Source organism: Tachypleus tridentatus, unplaced genomic scaffold (genome assembly GCF_004210375.1).
Source record: "Tachypleus tridentatus isolate NWPU-2018 unplaced genomic scaffold, ASM421037v1 Hic_cluster_2, whole genome shotgun sequence".
Lineage (NCBI taxonomy): Eukaryota > Metazoa > Arthropoda > Merostomata > Xiphosura > Limulidae > Tachypleus > Tachypleus tridentatus.
Genome location: NW_027467782.1, coordinates 50962533 through 50975850, shown reverse-complemented (window position 1 = coordinate 50975850; position 13318 = coordinate 50962533). Strand labels below are relative to the sequence as shown.

General features: G+C 30.6%; 1 protein-coding gene across 3 annotated transcripts in view; it reads right to left on the bottom strand.

Annotated features, from left to right (window-relative positions):
• LOC143242768 (glutamate-gated chloride channel-like) overlaps positions 1-6788 on the bottom strand; it is a 51493-nt gene extending 44705 nt beyond the window's left edge. For 2 of the 3 annotated variants that reach the window (XM_076486258.1, XM_076486257.1), the window contains exons 1-2: positions 6581-6788; positions 608-704 (exon numbers count right to left, since the gene is read on the bottom strand). In XM_076486258.1, the coding sequence (XP_076342373.1) occupies positions 608-704; positions 6581-6788 (305 nt within the window). Of the gene's footprint in view, positions 1-607; positions 705-6462 lie in introns of all 3 variants that reach the window. The other variant, XM_076486260.1, reaches the window with a different exon arrangement.
• Positions 6789-13318: the final 6530 nt, after the last annotated feature.

Sequence of the window (13318 nt, the reverse complement as noted above, 5' to 3'; positions counted from 1 at the left end):
AGGGCTGATTTAAGGTCATTGTGAAATTAAGATAAGACAAGAAGTAGCGACATGGCCTTTAACAATCTAGAATTGTTTTAATATAATGTATTCTACTTCTGAATAAGTAACATTTCATGTACATAACAGAAAACATGAAAAAAAGAGATTTTTATAAATAGTGTTTCCTAGTACATGAGAATAGAAGAAAACACATTTTTTTTTTTAAGTTTAAGTTTTAAACACTTGGTAGTTATTGGTCTTGATAAAGAGTGTCATAAGAGTTGGTGATTGTTGAGTATTGACTATCTGCCTTCCTTCTGGTCTATTCATTTTTATATTAGTCAATTTAGCTCAAAGATTTATCAAATAAATTGTTAATGTTAGCTCAAAGATTGAACAAATTGTTAATGTTATCTTAAAGATTGAACAAATTGTTAATGTTAGCTTAAAGACTCAAGAAACAAATTGTTAAAGTTAGCTCAAAGATACAAACAAATTATTAAATATGTTAGCTCAAACGGATTATTGCTGATGGGAGTGAGCATATCAATTGCTGAAACATCTATACTCGTGCATTTTGACAGTTGTTCTTAAATGAGGAATTCTACTTAATAAGTCTACTCACCATGCGAACTGTGCTTGAAAAATCAGAACTTCGTACAGTGTAAATAAAAGTCTTTGGTACCAACGGACATTCATATCTTCACTGGGTTTGGAACAAACTGAAAACATTTGAAATAAAACCAAAACATTAGTTATGCAAACTTACGTGTACAGGAAAGATTTCCATATCACTACATAATAAGTCCTATTTACATGCTTCAATATTTTATCATTTTAGCCTTATGAAATTTGTGACATAAGTTTTCTGCATGTCCATTTTACACATCGAATGCTTTGAAATGTTCTTTCATTGAGAAAACAAGGGTTGATTATATTATTCTACAAAATAAATTGTTGAATATATTAGGACTGGAATGGTTTAAATAAATAAAAAGAATAACGACTGGTAAATTAGAGATCAGCTTAAAATTAAAAAATAATTCATTATTTTATTGTTAAAATCTATAGAAAAAATGTTTAATTCTTGTTTTATAATATTATTGTCGAAATTTACAGAAAATCTATTTAAATCTTGTTTTATTATTTTATTGTTGTAATGTATAGAATAACTGTTTAATTTTTCTTATATTATGTTATTGCTGTAATTTATAGAGAAATTGTTTAATTCTTGTTTTATAATATTATTTTCAAAACTACAGAAAATATATTTAAATCTTGTTTTATTATTTTATTGTTGTAATGTATAGGAGCACGTTTTAAATTTTGTTATATTATTTTATTGTTGTAATCAAGAGAAAAAATGTTTAATTCTTGTTTTATTATATTGTCTTCGTAATCTACGAAAATATGTTTAAATCTGTTTTATTATTTTATTGTTATAATGTATAGGAGATCTGATTAGCTTTTGTTATATTATTTTATTGTTGTAATCTATAGAAAAAATTTTTAATTTTTGTTCTATTATATTATGATCGTAATCTACAGAAAATCTGTTTAACTCTTGGTTTATTAATTTATCTTTATAATGTATACGAGAATGTTTACCTTTTGTTATATTATTGTAATCTATAGAAAAAAGTTTAATTCTTGTTTTATTATATTATTGTCGTAATGTAGAGGAAATCTGTTCAAATCTTGTTTTTTATTTTATTTTTGTAATGTAGAGGAGAACTATTTAGCTTTTAATATGTTATCTTATTGTTGTAATCTACAGAAAATATGTTTAAATGTTGATTCATTATTTTATTGTTGCAATCTATAGAAAAAAAATGTTTAATTCTTGTTTTATAATATTACAGTCGTAATCCACAGAAAGTATGTTTGAATGTTTTATATTATTTTATTGTTGTAATATATAGGAGAACTGTTCACGTTATGGTATTTTGTTCTTGTAATCTATAGAAAAATGTTTAATTCTTGTTTTATAATATTACAGTCGTAATCCACAGAAAGTATGTTTAAATCTTGCTTTATTATTTTATTGTTGTAATCTATACAAAAAAAATGTACAATACTTGTTTAATTACATTATTGTCGAAATCTACAGAAAACCTGTTTAAATAATGTTTTATTATTTTATCTTTGTAATGTGTACGAGAAATGTTTAACTTTTGTTATGTTATATTATTGTCGTAATCTATAGAGAAAATGCGTAATTCTTGTTCTATTCTATTATAGTCGTAATCTACAGAAAATATGTCTAAATGTTGATTCATTATTTTATTGTTGTAATCTACAGAAAAATGTTTAATTCTTGTCTTGTAATATTACAGTCGTAATTTATAGAATATATGTTTTAATCTTGTTTTATTTTATTATTTTCGTAATCTATAGAAAATGTTTAAGTCTTGTTTTACTATTTTATAGTTGTAATGTATTGGAGAAACATTTTAACTTTTGTTATATTATTTTATTACTTTTATCTGGGAAAACTCAATTTTTTTTTTGCTAGTTATATCAGTTAACTCGTTTACATAAACAAGGAAAACTTACAGATATCTTGATAGATATATCATTTAACTGGAACAGATTATCCATGAAAAATCTAGATTTATATGAGTTAACTAGTACAGATCAACAAGGAAAACTTTAGATTTATTGCTAGTTATATCAGTTAATTAGTAGATGCGAAAAAGGAAAAATTCGAGATTTATTGATAGTTATACCAGTTAACTAATACAGATCTACAAGGAAAACACTTGATTTGTTTATAGTTATATCAATTAACTAGTACATGTCAACAAGAAAAAGTAGACATATTGATAGTTATAGGAATTAATTAGAACGTAACGTAACACAGCTAGATTTATTAGCTGTGTTGCTAGTTATATAAGTTATCTAATACAGATAAACACAAAAAACTCTAGTTTTATTGATTGATGTATCAGTTAACTAGTACATATGAAGAAAAAATAGCTTTTTTGATAGTTCTATCAGTCAACTAGTGCAGATGAATAAGGACAACTCAAGATTTATTGATACTTATATCAGTTAACTTGTACATATCAAGAAAAACTATAGATTCATTACCAGTTATATCAGTTAACTAGTATGTAACAAGAAAAGCTGTAGATTCATTGCTAGTTACATCAGTGAACTAACATAAATCAAAAAGGAAAACTCTAGATTTATTGATAGTTATATCAGTTAATTAGTAGAGATCAAGAAGAAAAAGGTCGAGATTTATTGATAGTTATATCAGTTAATTAGTAGAGACCAAGAAGGAAAAAGTCAAGATTTATTGATAGTTATATCAGTTAATTAGTAGAGACCAAGTAGGAAAAAGTCGAGATTTATTGATAGTTATATCAGTTAATTAGTAGAGACGAAGTAGGAAAAAGTCGAGATTTATTGATAGTTATATCAGTTAATTAGTAGAGATCAAGAAGAAAAAAGTCGAGATTTATTGATAGTTATATCAGTTAATTAGTAGAGATCAAGAAGGAAAAAGTCGAGATTTATTGATAGTTATATCAGTTAATTAGTAGAGACCAAGTAGGAAAAAGTCGAGATTTATTGATAGTTATATCAGTTAATTACTAGAGATCAAGAAGGAAAACACTTGAATTGTTTATAGTTATTTCAATTAACTAGTACATGTAAAGGAAAAACTGTAGATTTATTGACAGTTATAGCAGTTAATTAGAACGTAACAAGAAAAGCTGTAGATTTATTGCTAGTTATATCAGTTAACAATTACATATCATCAAACATAAGTCTAGATTTATTAGCTTTATTGCCAGTTAAATATGTTAGGTAATACAGATAAACAAGAAAAACTCCAGATTTATTGATAGATATTTCAGTTGACTATTACATATCAAGAAAAATATTAGCTTTTTTGACAGTTCTATCAGTCACTAGTACATATCAACAAGGACAACTATAGAATTATTGATAGTTATATCAGATCACTAGTACATATCAACAAGAACAACTATAGATTTATTGATAGTTATATCAGATCACAAGTACATATCAACAAGGACAACTATAGATTTATTGATAGTTATATCAGATCACTAGTACATATCAACAAGGACAACTATAGAATTATTGCTAGTTATATCAGATCACTAGTACATATCAACAAGGACAACTATAGAATTATTGATAGTTATATCAGATCACTAGTACATATCAACAAGGACAACTATAGATTTATTGATAGTTATATCAGATCACAAGTACATATCAACAAGGACAACTATAGATTTATTGATAGTTATATCAGATCACTAGTACATATCAACAAGGACAACTATAGAATTATTGCTAGTTATATCAGATCACTAGTACATATCAACAAGGACAACTATAGAATTATTGTTAGTTATATCAAATCACTAGTACATATCAACAAGGACAACTGTAGATTTATTGATAGTTATATCAGATCACCAGTACATGTCAACAAGGACAACTATAGATTTATTGATAGTTATATCAGATCACTAGTACATACCAACAAGGATAACTGTAGATTTATTGATAGTTATATCAGATCACTAGTACACATCAACAAGGACAGCTATAGATTTATTGATAGTTATATCAGATCACTAGTACATATCAACAAGGACAACTGTAGATTTATTGCTAGTTATATCAGATCACTAGTACATATCAACAAGGACAACTATAGTTTTATTGATAGTTATATCATATCACTAGTACACATCAACAAGGACAACTATAGATTTATTGATAGTTATATCAGATCACTAGTACATATCAACAAGGACAACTATAGATTTATTGTTAGTTGTATCAGATCACTAGTACATATCAACAAAAACAACAATATATTTATTGATAGTTATATCTGATCACAAGTACATATCAACAAGAACAACTACAGAATTATTCATAGTTATATGTTTTAACTAGAACAGATCAACAAGGACAACTATAGATTTATTGAATGTGATATCAGATCACTAGTACACATCAATAAGGACAACTATAGATTTATTGTTAGTTATATCAGATCACTAGTACATATCAACAAGGACAACTATAGATTTATTGATAATTATATTATATCACTAGTACATATCAACAAGGACAACTATAGATTTATTGATAGTTATATCAGATCACAAGTACATATCAACAAGGACAACTATAGATTTATTGATAGTTATATCAGATCACTAGTAAATATCAACAAGGACAACTATAGATTTATTGATAGTTATATCAGATCACTAGTACATATCAACAAGGACAACTACAGATTTATTGATAGTTATATGAGATCACTAGTACATATCAACAAGGACAACTATAGATTTATTGTTAGTTATATCAGATCACTAGTACATATCAACAAGGACAACTATAGATTTATTGATAGTTATATGATAGTTATATCAGATCACTAGTACATATCAACAAGGACATCTATAGATTTATTGTTAGTTATATCAGACCACTAGTACATATCAACAAGGACAACTACAGATTTATTGGTAGTTATATCAGATCACTAGTACATATTAACAAGGACAACTATAGATTTATTGATAGTTATATCATATCACTAGTACATATGAACAAGGACTACTATAGATTTATTGTTAGTTATATCGGATCACTAGTACATATCAACAAGGACAGCTACAGATTTATTGATAGTTATATCATATCACTATTACATATCAACAAGGACAACTATAGATTTATTGATAGTTATATCAGATCACTAGTACATATCAACAAGGACAACTATAGATTTATTGATAGTTATATCAGATCACTAGTACATATCAACAAGGACAACTATAGATTTATTGTTAGTTATATCAGATCACAAGTACATATGAACAAGGACAGCTATAGATTTATTGATAGTTATATGAGACCACTAGTACATATCAACAAGGACAACTATATATTTATTGATAGTTATATCAGATCACTAGTACATATCAACAAGGACAACTACAGATTTATTGATAGTTATATCAGATCACTAGTACATATCAAGAAGGACAACTGTAGATTTATTGATAGTTATATCAGATGACTAGTACATATCAACAAGGACAACTATAGATTTATTGATAGTTATATCAGATCACTAGTATATATCAACAAGGACAACTATAGATTTATTGATAGTTATATCAGATCACTAGTACATATCAACAAGGACAAGTATAAATTTATTGATAGTTATATCAAATCACAAGTAGATATCAACGTGGAAAACTGTTATTTTTTCGCTCGTTAAAGTCACATGAAGTGACACGCTAAACTCACCATGTTTCTGGCTATAAACTCTTTCTATAAGTTAGGGTATATATTTTTTACTATTATTTATTACCGTATGATTTTAATCGTTTAATAATTATGGATTATTGCTACTAGTTTTATCTTTATATAAGACAATGAATCTCAACTTTGTATTACCTTAAGAGCGCTTTCCTCCTGCGTGATCACCTGTGAACATAATTTGTTGACTAAAGATCTACTGTGTTTAATTATGTTAATTTCTTTGTCGTTTTATTAAAAGGTCCATAAGACTTACCATATTGACGTTCTGGAGAAAAGGAAAGCGTCAATTCGGAATTTCTAGTGCCTGGGTTAGCAGTACTCCCGCTACGTAGGAAAACAGATTTTGTGTGACGTCCAGGATCCTGGAAGAACGGTAGAAGAGAACCAATGGAGAACAGCGTTGAGCAAACGTCCCCAGCAGCGGCGATCAATAACAAAAACAGGCAACACGTGGAGAACATGGTGTTGCTCGTCTGGAACATAGAGAGGTCAAGAACAACTAGTTCCCTCTTTTTGTGAACAGGTCAAATTACACCCCTTCAATACCCACACAAAACTAATGTATTGTTTGACAAGAAAAACAATTGAAAGCTCACTTAACGCCCTCTATTTAAACATTTATTAAACTTCACTGCATGCTTCTTACAGTCTTGTAGATTTTTTCGATGCATATTATGAGCCAATTCTTCGAAAGAGAGGATTTCTGTATATATATTAAAACACATTATCTAATCAACAGAATGTTTAGATGTATTGTGTAATTTGTTATACTGCTGTTCACAATTGTACACCAATATATGTAAATACAGCCGTAATGTTCGAGAAACATTTGATGATTAAGATTTTGTATGTTATAAAAGGTTTCTTTATCACTCAGATCTACAGTGTTATAAAACAAACCATTATCTACTCAGAAGTCTACCCACTTTAAAACACACCATCGTCTTCCGAGAAGTTTTATATTTTAAAACAAACATTTATTTACCCAGAAGTCTACCCACATTAAAACATGCCATTATATACACAGAAAAACACCCACTTTATAACAAACCTAGAAGTCCACCCACTTTCTAACAAACCTATAAGTCTACCCACTTTAAAGCACACCATCATCTACCCAGAAGTCTACCAACTTTAAAACATACCATTATTTACTCAGAAGTCTACCCACTTTAAAACATACAATTACTTACCCAGAAGTCTACCCACTTTAAGACACACCATCATCTACCCAGAAGTCTACCCACTTTAAAACACACCATCATCTAACCAGATGTCTACACACTTTAAACCATACCACTATTTACCCAGAAGTATACCCGGTTTAAAACACACCATTATTTAGCCAGAAGTCGACCAACTTAAAACACACTATCATTTACCTAGAGGTGTACTCTGTTTATAAGAAACCACAATTTATCCAAAAGTCTACCCACTTAAAAACAAACCATTATTTACCCAGAAGTCTACCCACTTTAACACAAAACATTACTTACCCAGAAGTCTACCCACTTTAAAACAAACCAGTGATGACAAGAAAACCCACTTGTAGAGAAAAATATATGTAAAAACGGCTGGTTTGGGCTGAGAAAATGTTTATCACGTCAGGTTTATAAAGAAAGAAAGAGGTAACACGATGACCGAAGAAGGTCAAAACGTTGTTCGCTCCTCTACATAAAAATTTTGTCAAACCAAACCAGCCATTTTTATATACATATTTTACAACAAACCATCATTTTCCAAGAAGTGTACCGACTTTATAACAAACCATAATTTACCAGGAAGCCTATTCACTTTAAGACAAACCATTATTTACCCATAAGTTTACCCATTTTAAAATATACCATAATTTACCCACAAGTTTACCCATTTTAAAACAGATTATTATTTACCCAGTAATCTCAACATCTATTCTTAAAAAGAACATTGTTTTCCCAGACTATGTACATTAGTTTTTAAAAACCATTGTTTTCATTACTGGCTATACCATGCACTCTAAAAAACCCTCTACTTTTTTAGAATATTTACAGTACATTTTTAAACACTTGTTTTCTTAGAATATATACTACACTTGGAAACAAACATTGTGTTTATTCAGAAAATGTATTATACTTTGAAACACTCAAAGTTTTCACTCAGAAAATATGCATTACTGTGGAGAAAATGTTAGAACAAGAGAATATTTGTCATTCTTTTTTGTTATAAGCCCAGCATGGCTGGGTATTAGGGTGCTCGACTCTTAATTTGAGGGTCGAGGGCTCGAATTATCGTTACAACTTAATATGCTTGTCCTTTCATCCGTGGGAACGTTACTAAGTGACGGTCGATCCCACCAACTGTTGATGAGAAGAGTAGCCCAGGAGCTGGCCATGGGTGATGATGTCTTCCATCTTGTCTTACGATGCTAAAATAAGGATGGTTAGCGCAGAAACGTCCGGCGCAGCTATGCACAAAATTATAAAGAAACCAAACATTTAATGTGGGTCATTCTTCCTTATCTTTACAGTATGTAAGCTTCAGCAATATGGTAATGTTCATGTTGACAATTGAACGAGCCAGGGAGAGAATAATCATTCCTTAGAATTCCATGTACTTGAACCAAGGGCGTCATAAAGGTTCTGTTTGAATGAAAATAGCGATCAAATTTAAGGTCTCAAATTGTCATGGTACCCTATGCAGTGTCTTAACTATACAGAAGCAAACTAGCTTATGGTACTGGTGTATGATAGAAGAAATCAATTTAATAACACTCCACATATAAAGTTTGATTGTTCAACACTGTATGTTAAGTTCTGTTGTCTTAACTCGGCACACACAAAAACAAAACAACTTACAAGATCGTCAGTAGAGCAGAGGATTTGATATAAAGTTTGATTGTTCAACACTATATATTAAGTTCTGTTGTCTTAACTCGGCACACACAAAAACAAAACAACTTACAAGATCGTCAGTAGAGCAGAGGATTTGATATAAAGTTTGATTGTTCAACACTATATGTTAAGTTCTGTTGTCTTACCACGGCACACACAAAAACAAAACACCTTACAAGATCGTCAGTAGAGCAGAGGATTTGATATAAAGTTTGATTGTTCAACACTATATGTTAAGTTCTGTTGTCTTACCACGGCACACACAAAAACAAAACACCTTACAAGATCGTCAGAAGAGCAGAGGATTTGATGTTAGAGGTGAGGTTGCGTTGTAGTTTCTACTTCAGGTTTTCCTCACGCGGCCTTGGTTGACTACTTCCAGTAAGTAAGTTTTACCAGAAGTCCACCCATTAACGACTTTCTTCATCCTCATGAGCTTTACATAAATACTGACATTTGATACCAGAAGTCCACCCATTAACGACTTTCTTCATCCTCATGAGCCCTACAGAAATACTAACATTTGTTACCAGAAGTCCACCCATTAACGACTTTCTTCATTCTCATGAGCCCTACAGAAATACTAACATTTGATACCAGAAGTCCACCCATTAACGACTTTCTTCATCCTCATGAGCTTTACATAAATACTGACATTTGATACCAGAAGTCCACCCATTAACGACTTTCTTCATTCTCATGAGCCCTACAGAAATACTAACATTTGTTACCAGAAGCCCACCCATTAACGACTTTCTTCATCCTCATGAGCTTTACATAAATACTGACATTTAAATTGAATATGGAGACCTTATTGTAGGTTGTATTTCTTGAATTACAGATAATCTTCGGTTTCAAGAAAACTGATGCAGTTTTATTGATTCTTACTGTCATGATTACTAGTTTTACTCGTTCTTACTGTCACGATTAATAGTTTTATTGATTCTTACTGTCATGATTATCAGATTTATTCATTCTTACTGTCACGATGACTAGTGGTACTCATTCTTACTGTCATGATTACTAGTTGTACTCGTTCTTACTGTCACGATTAATAGTTTTATTGATTCTTACTGTCATGATTATCAGTTTTATTCATTCTTACTGTCACGATGACTAGTGGTACTCATTCTTACTGTCATGATTACTAGTTGTACTCATAGACATACCGCTGTACAAGCGGGTAGCATCACGATTACTAGTTTTATTGATTCTTACTGTCAAGATTACTAGTTTTATTTATTCTTACTGTCAAGATTACTAGTTTTACTCATTCTTACTGTCACGATTACTAGTTTTACTCATAGACATCACGATCACTAGTTTTATTGATTCTTACTGTCAAGATTACTAGTTTTACTCATTCTTACTGTCACGATTACTAGTTTTACACATAGACATACCGCTGTATAAGCGGGGGGCATCACGATTACAAGTTTTATTGGTTCTTACTGTCAAGATTACTAGTTTTACTCATAGACATACCGCTGTACAAGCAGGGGGCATACTATTACCAGTTTTATTGATTCTAACTGTCACGATTACTAGTTTTATTTATTATTACTGTCAAGATTACTAGTTTTATTGATTCTTACTCTCACGATTACTAGTTTTATTTATTATTACTGTCAAGATTACTAGTTTTATTGATTCTTACTCTCACGATTACTAGTTTTATTTATTATTACTGTCACAATTACTAGTTTTACTCATAGAAATACCGCTGTACAAGCGGAAGGCATACTATTACCAGTTTTACTGATTCTAACTGTCACGATTACTAGTTTTATTTATTATTACTGTCAAGATTACTAGTTTTATTGATTCTTACTCTCACGATTACTAGTTTTATTTATTATTACTGTCACTATTACTAGTGTTACTCATTCTTACTGTCAAGATTACTAGTTTTACTCATAGACATACCGCTGTACAAGCAGGGGGCATACTATTAGCAGTTTTATTGAATCTTACTGTCAATATTACTAGTTTTATTTATTATTACTCTCACGATTACTAGTTTTATTTATTCTTACTCTCACGATTACTAGTTTTATTTATTCTTACTGTTACGATTACTAGTTTTACTGATTATTATTGTCACGATTACTAGTTTTCGCTCTTCTACTACTACTACTAGTGTTCGCTCTTCTATGTAAAGTGTTTTCTCAGCCCAAACGAGCCGTTTTTGCATATAGATTACTAGTTTTATTGATTATTACTGTCAAGATTACAAGCTTTACTGATTCTTATTGTAACCTTACTGTCTTCACTTCACGAAGGACAATAGTAGTTAACTTTACTGTATTCACTTCAGGAAGGGCGTTAGTAGTTAATCTTACTATGTTCACCTCACGGAGGGCGTTAGTAGTTAATCTTACTGTGTTAACCTCACGGAGGACGTAAGTAGTTAATCTTACTATGTTCACTTCACGGAGGGCGTTAGTAATTAATCTTACTGTGTTAACCTCACGGAGGGCGTAAGTAGTTAATCTTACTATGTTCACCTCACGGAGGGCGTCAGTAGTTAATCTTACTATGTTCAACTCACGGAGGGCGTCAGTGATTAACTTTATTGTCTTCACCTCACGAAGCGTGATAGTAGTTAATCTTACTGTCTTCATCTCACAAAAGACAACAGTAGTTAACCTCACTGTCTTTACCTCACGAAGGACGATAGTAGTTAACTTCACTGCTTTCACCTCACGAAAGGTGATAGTAGAAAATGTTACCTAATTTTGTCTTTCCATCTTATTTGGTCTGTCGAATCCTTTTCACTGCCAACAACGTTGACGTAAGGGATAATTTCTATTTAATGGATTACTCCACTATTGACTCTGATTTAACGGATTACTCCACTATTGATCTCTGATTTAATGGATTACTCCACTATTGACTCTGATTTAATGGACTGCTCCACCATTGACTCTGATTTAATGGACTACTCCACTATTGACTCTGATTTAATGGACTGCTCCACCATTGACTCTGATTTAATGGACTACTCCACTATTGACTCTGATTTAATGGACTACTCTACTATTAACTCTGATTTAATGGTCTACTTCACTATTGACTCTGATTTAATGGATTACTCCACTATTGACTCTGATTTAAACGACTACTCCACTATTGATCTCTGATTTAATGGATTACTCCATTATTGACTCTGATTTAATGGACTACTCCATTATTGAGTCTGATTTAATGGATTACTCTACTATTGACTCTGATTTAATGGACTTCTTCACTATTGACTCTGATTTCATGGATTACTCCACTATTGACTCTGATTTAATGGATTACTCCACTATTAAATCTGATTTAATGGACTGCTCCACTATTGACTCTGATTTAATGGACTACTCCACTATTGACTTTGATTTAATGGACTACTCCACTATTGACTCTGATATAATAAACTACTCCACTATTGACTCTAATTTAATGGATTACTCCACTATTGACTCTGATTTAATGGACTATTCCACTCTTGACTCTGATTTAATGGACTATTCTACTCTTGACTCTGATTTAATGGACTATTCCACTATTGACTCTCATTTAATGGATTTCTCCACTATTGACTCTGATTTAACGGATTACTTTACCATTGATCTGTGATTTAGTGGACTACTCCACTATTGACTCTGATTTAATGGATTACTCCACTATTGACTCTGATTTAATGGACTACTCTACTATTGACTCTGATTTAATGGACTATTATACTATTGACTCTGATTTAATGGACTACTCCACTATTGACTCTGGTTTAATGGACTACTCCACTATTGACTCTGATTTAATGGATTACTACACTATTGACTCTGATTTAATGGATTACTCCACTATTGATTTCTGATTTAATGGACCACTCCACTATTGACTCTGATTTAATGGACTACTCCACTATTGACTCTGATTTAATGGTCTACTTTACTATTGACTCTGATTTAATGGATTACTCCACTATTAAATCTGATTTAATGGACTTCTTCACTATTGACTCTGATTTAATAAACTACTCCACTATTGACTCTGATTTAATGGATTACTCCACTATTGACTCTGATTTAATGGACTACTTTATTATTGACTCTGATTTAATGGATTACTCC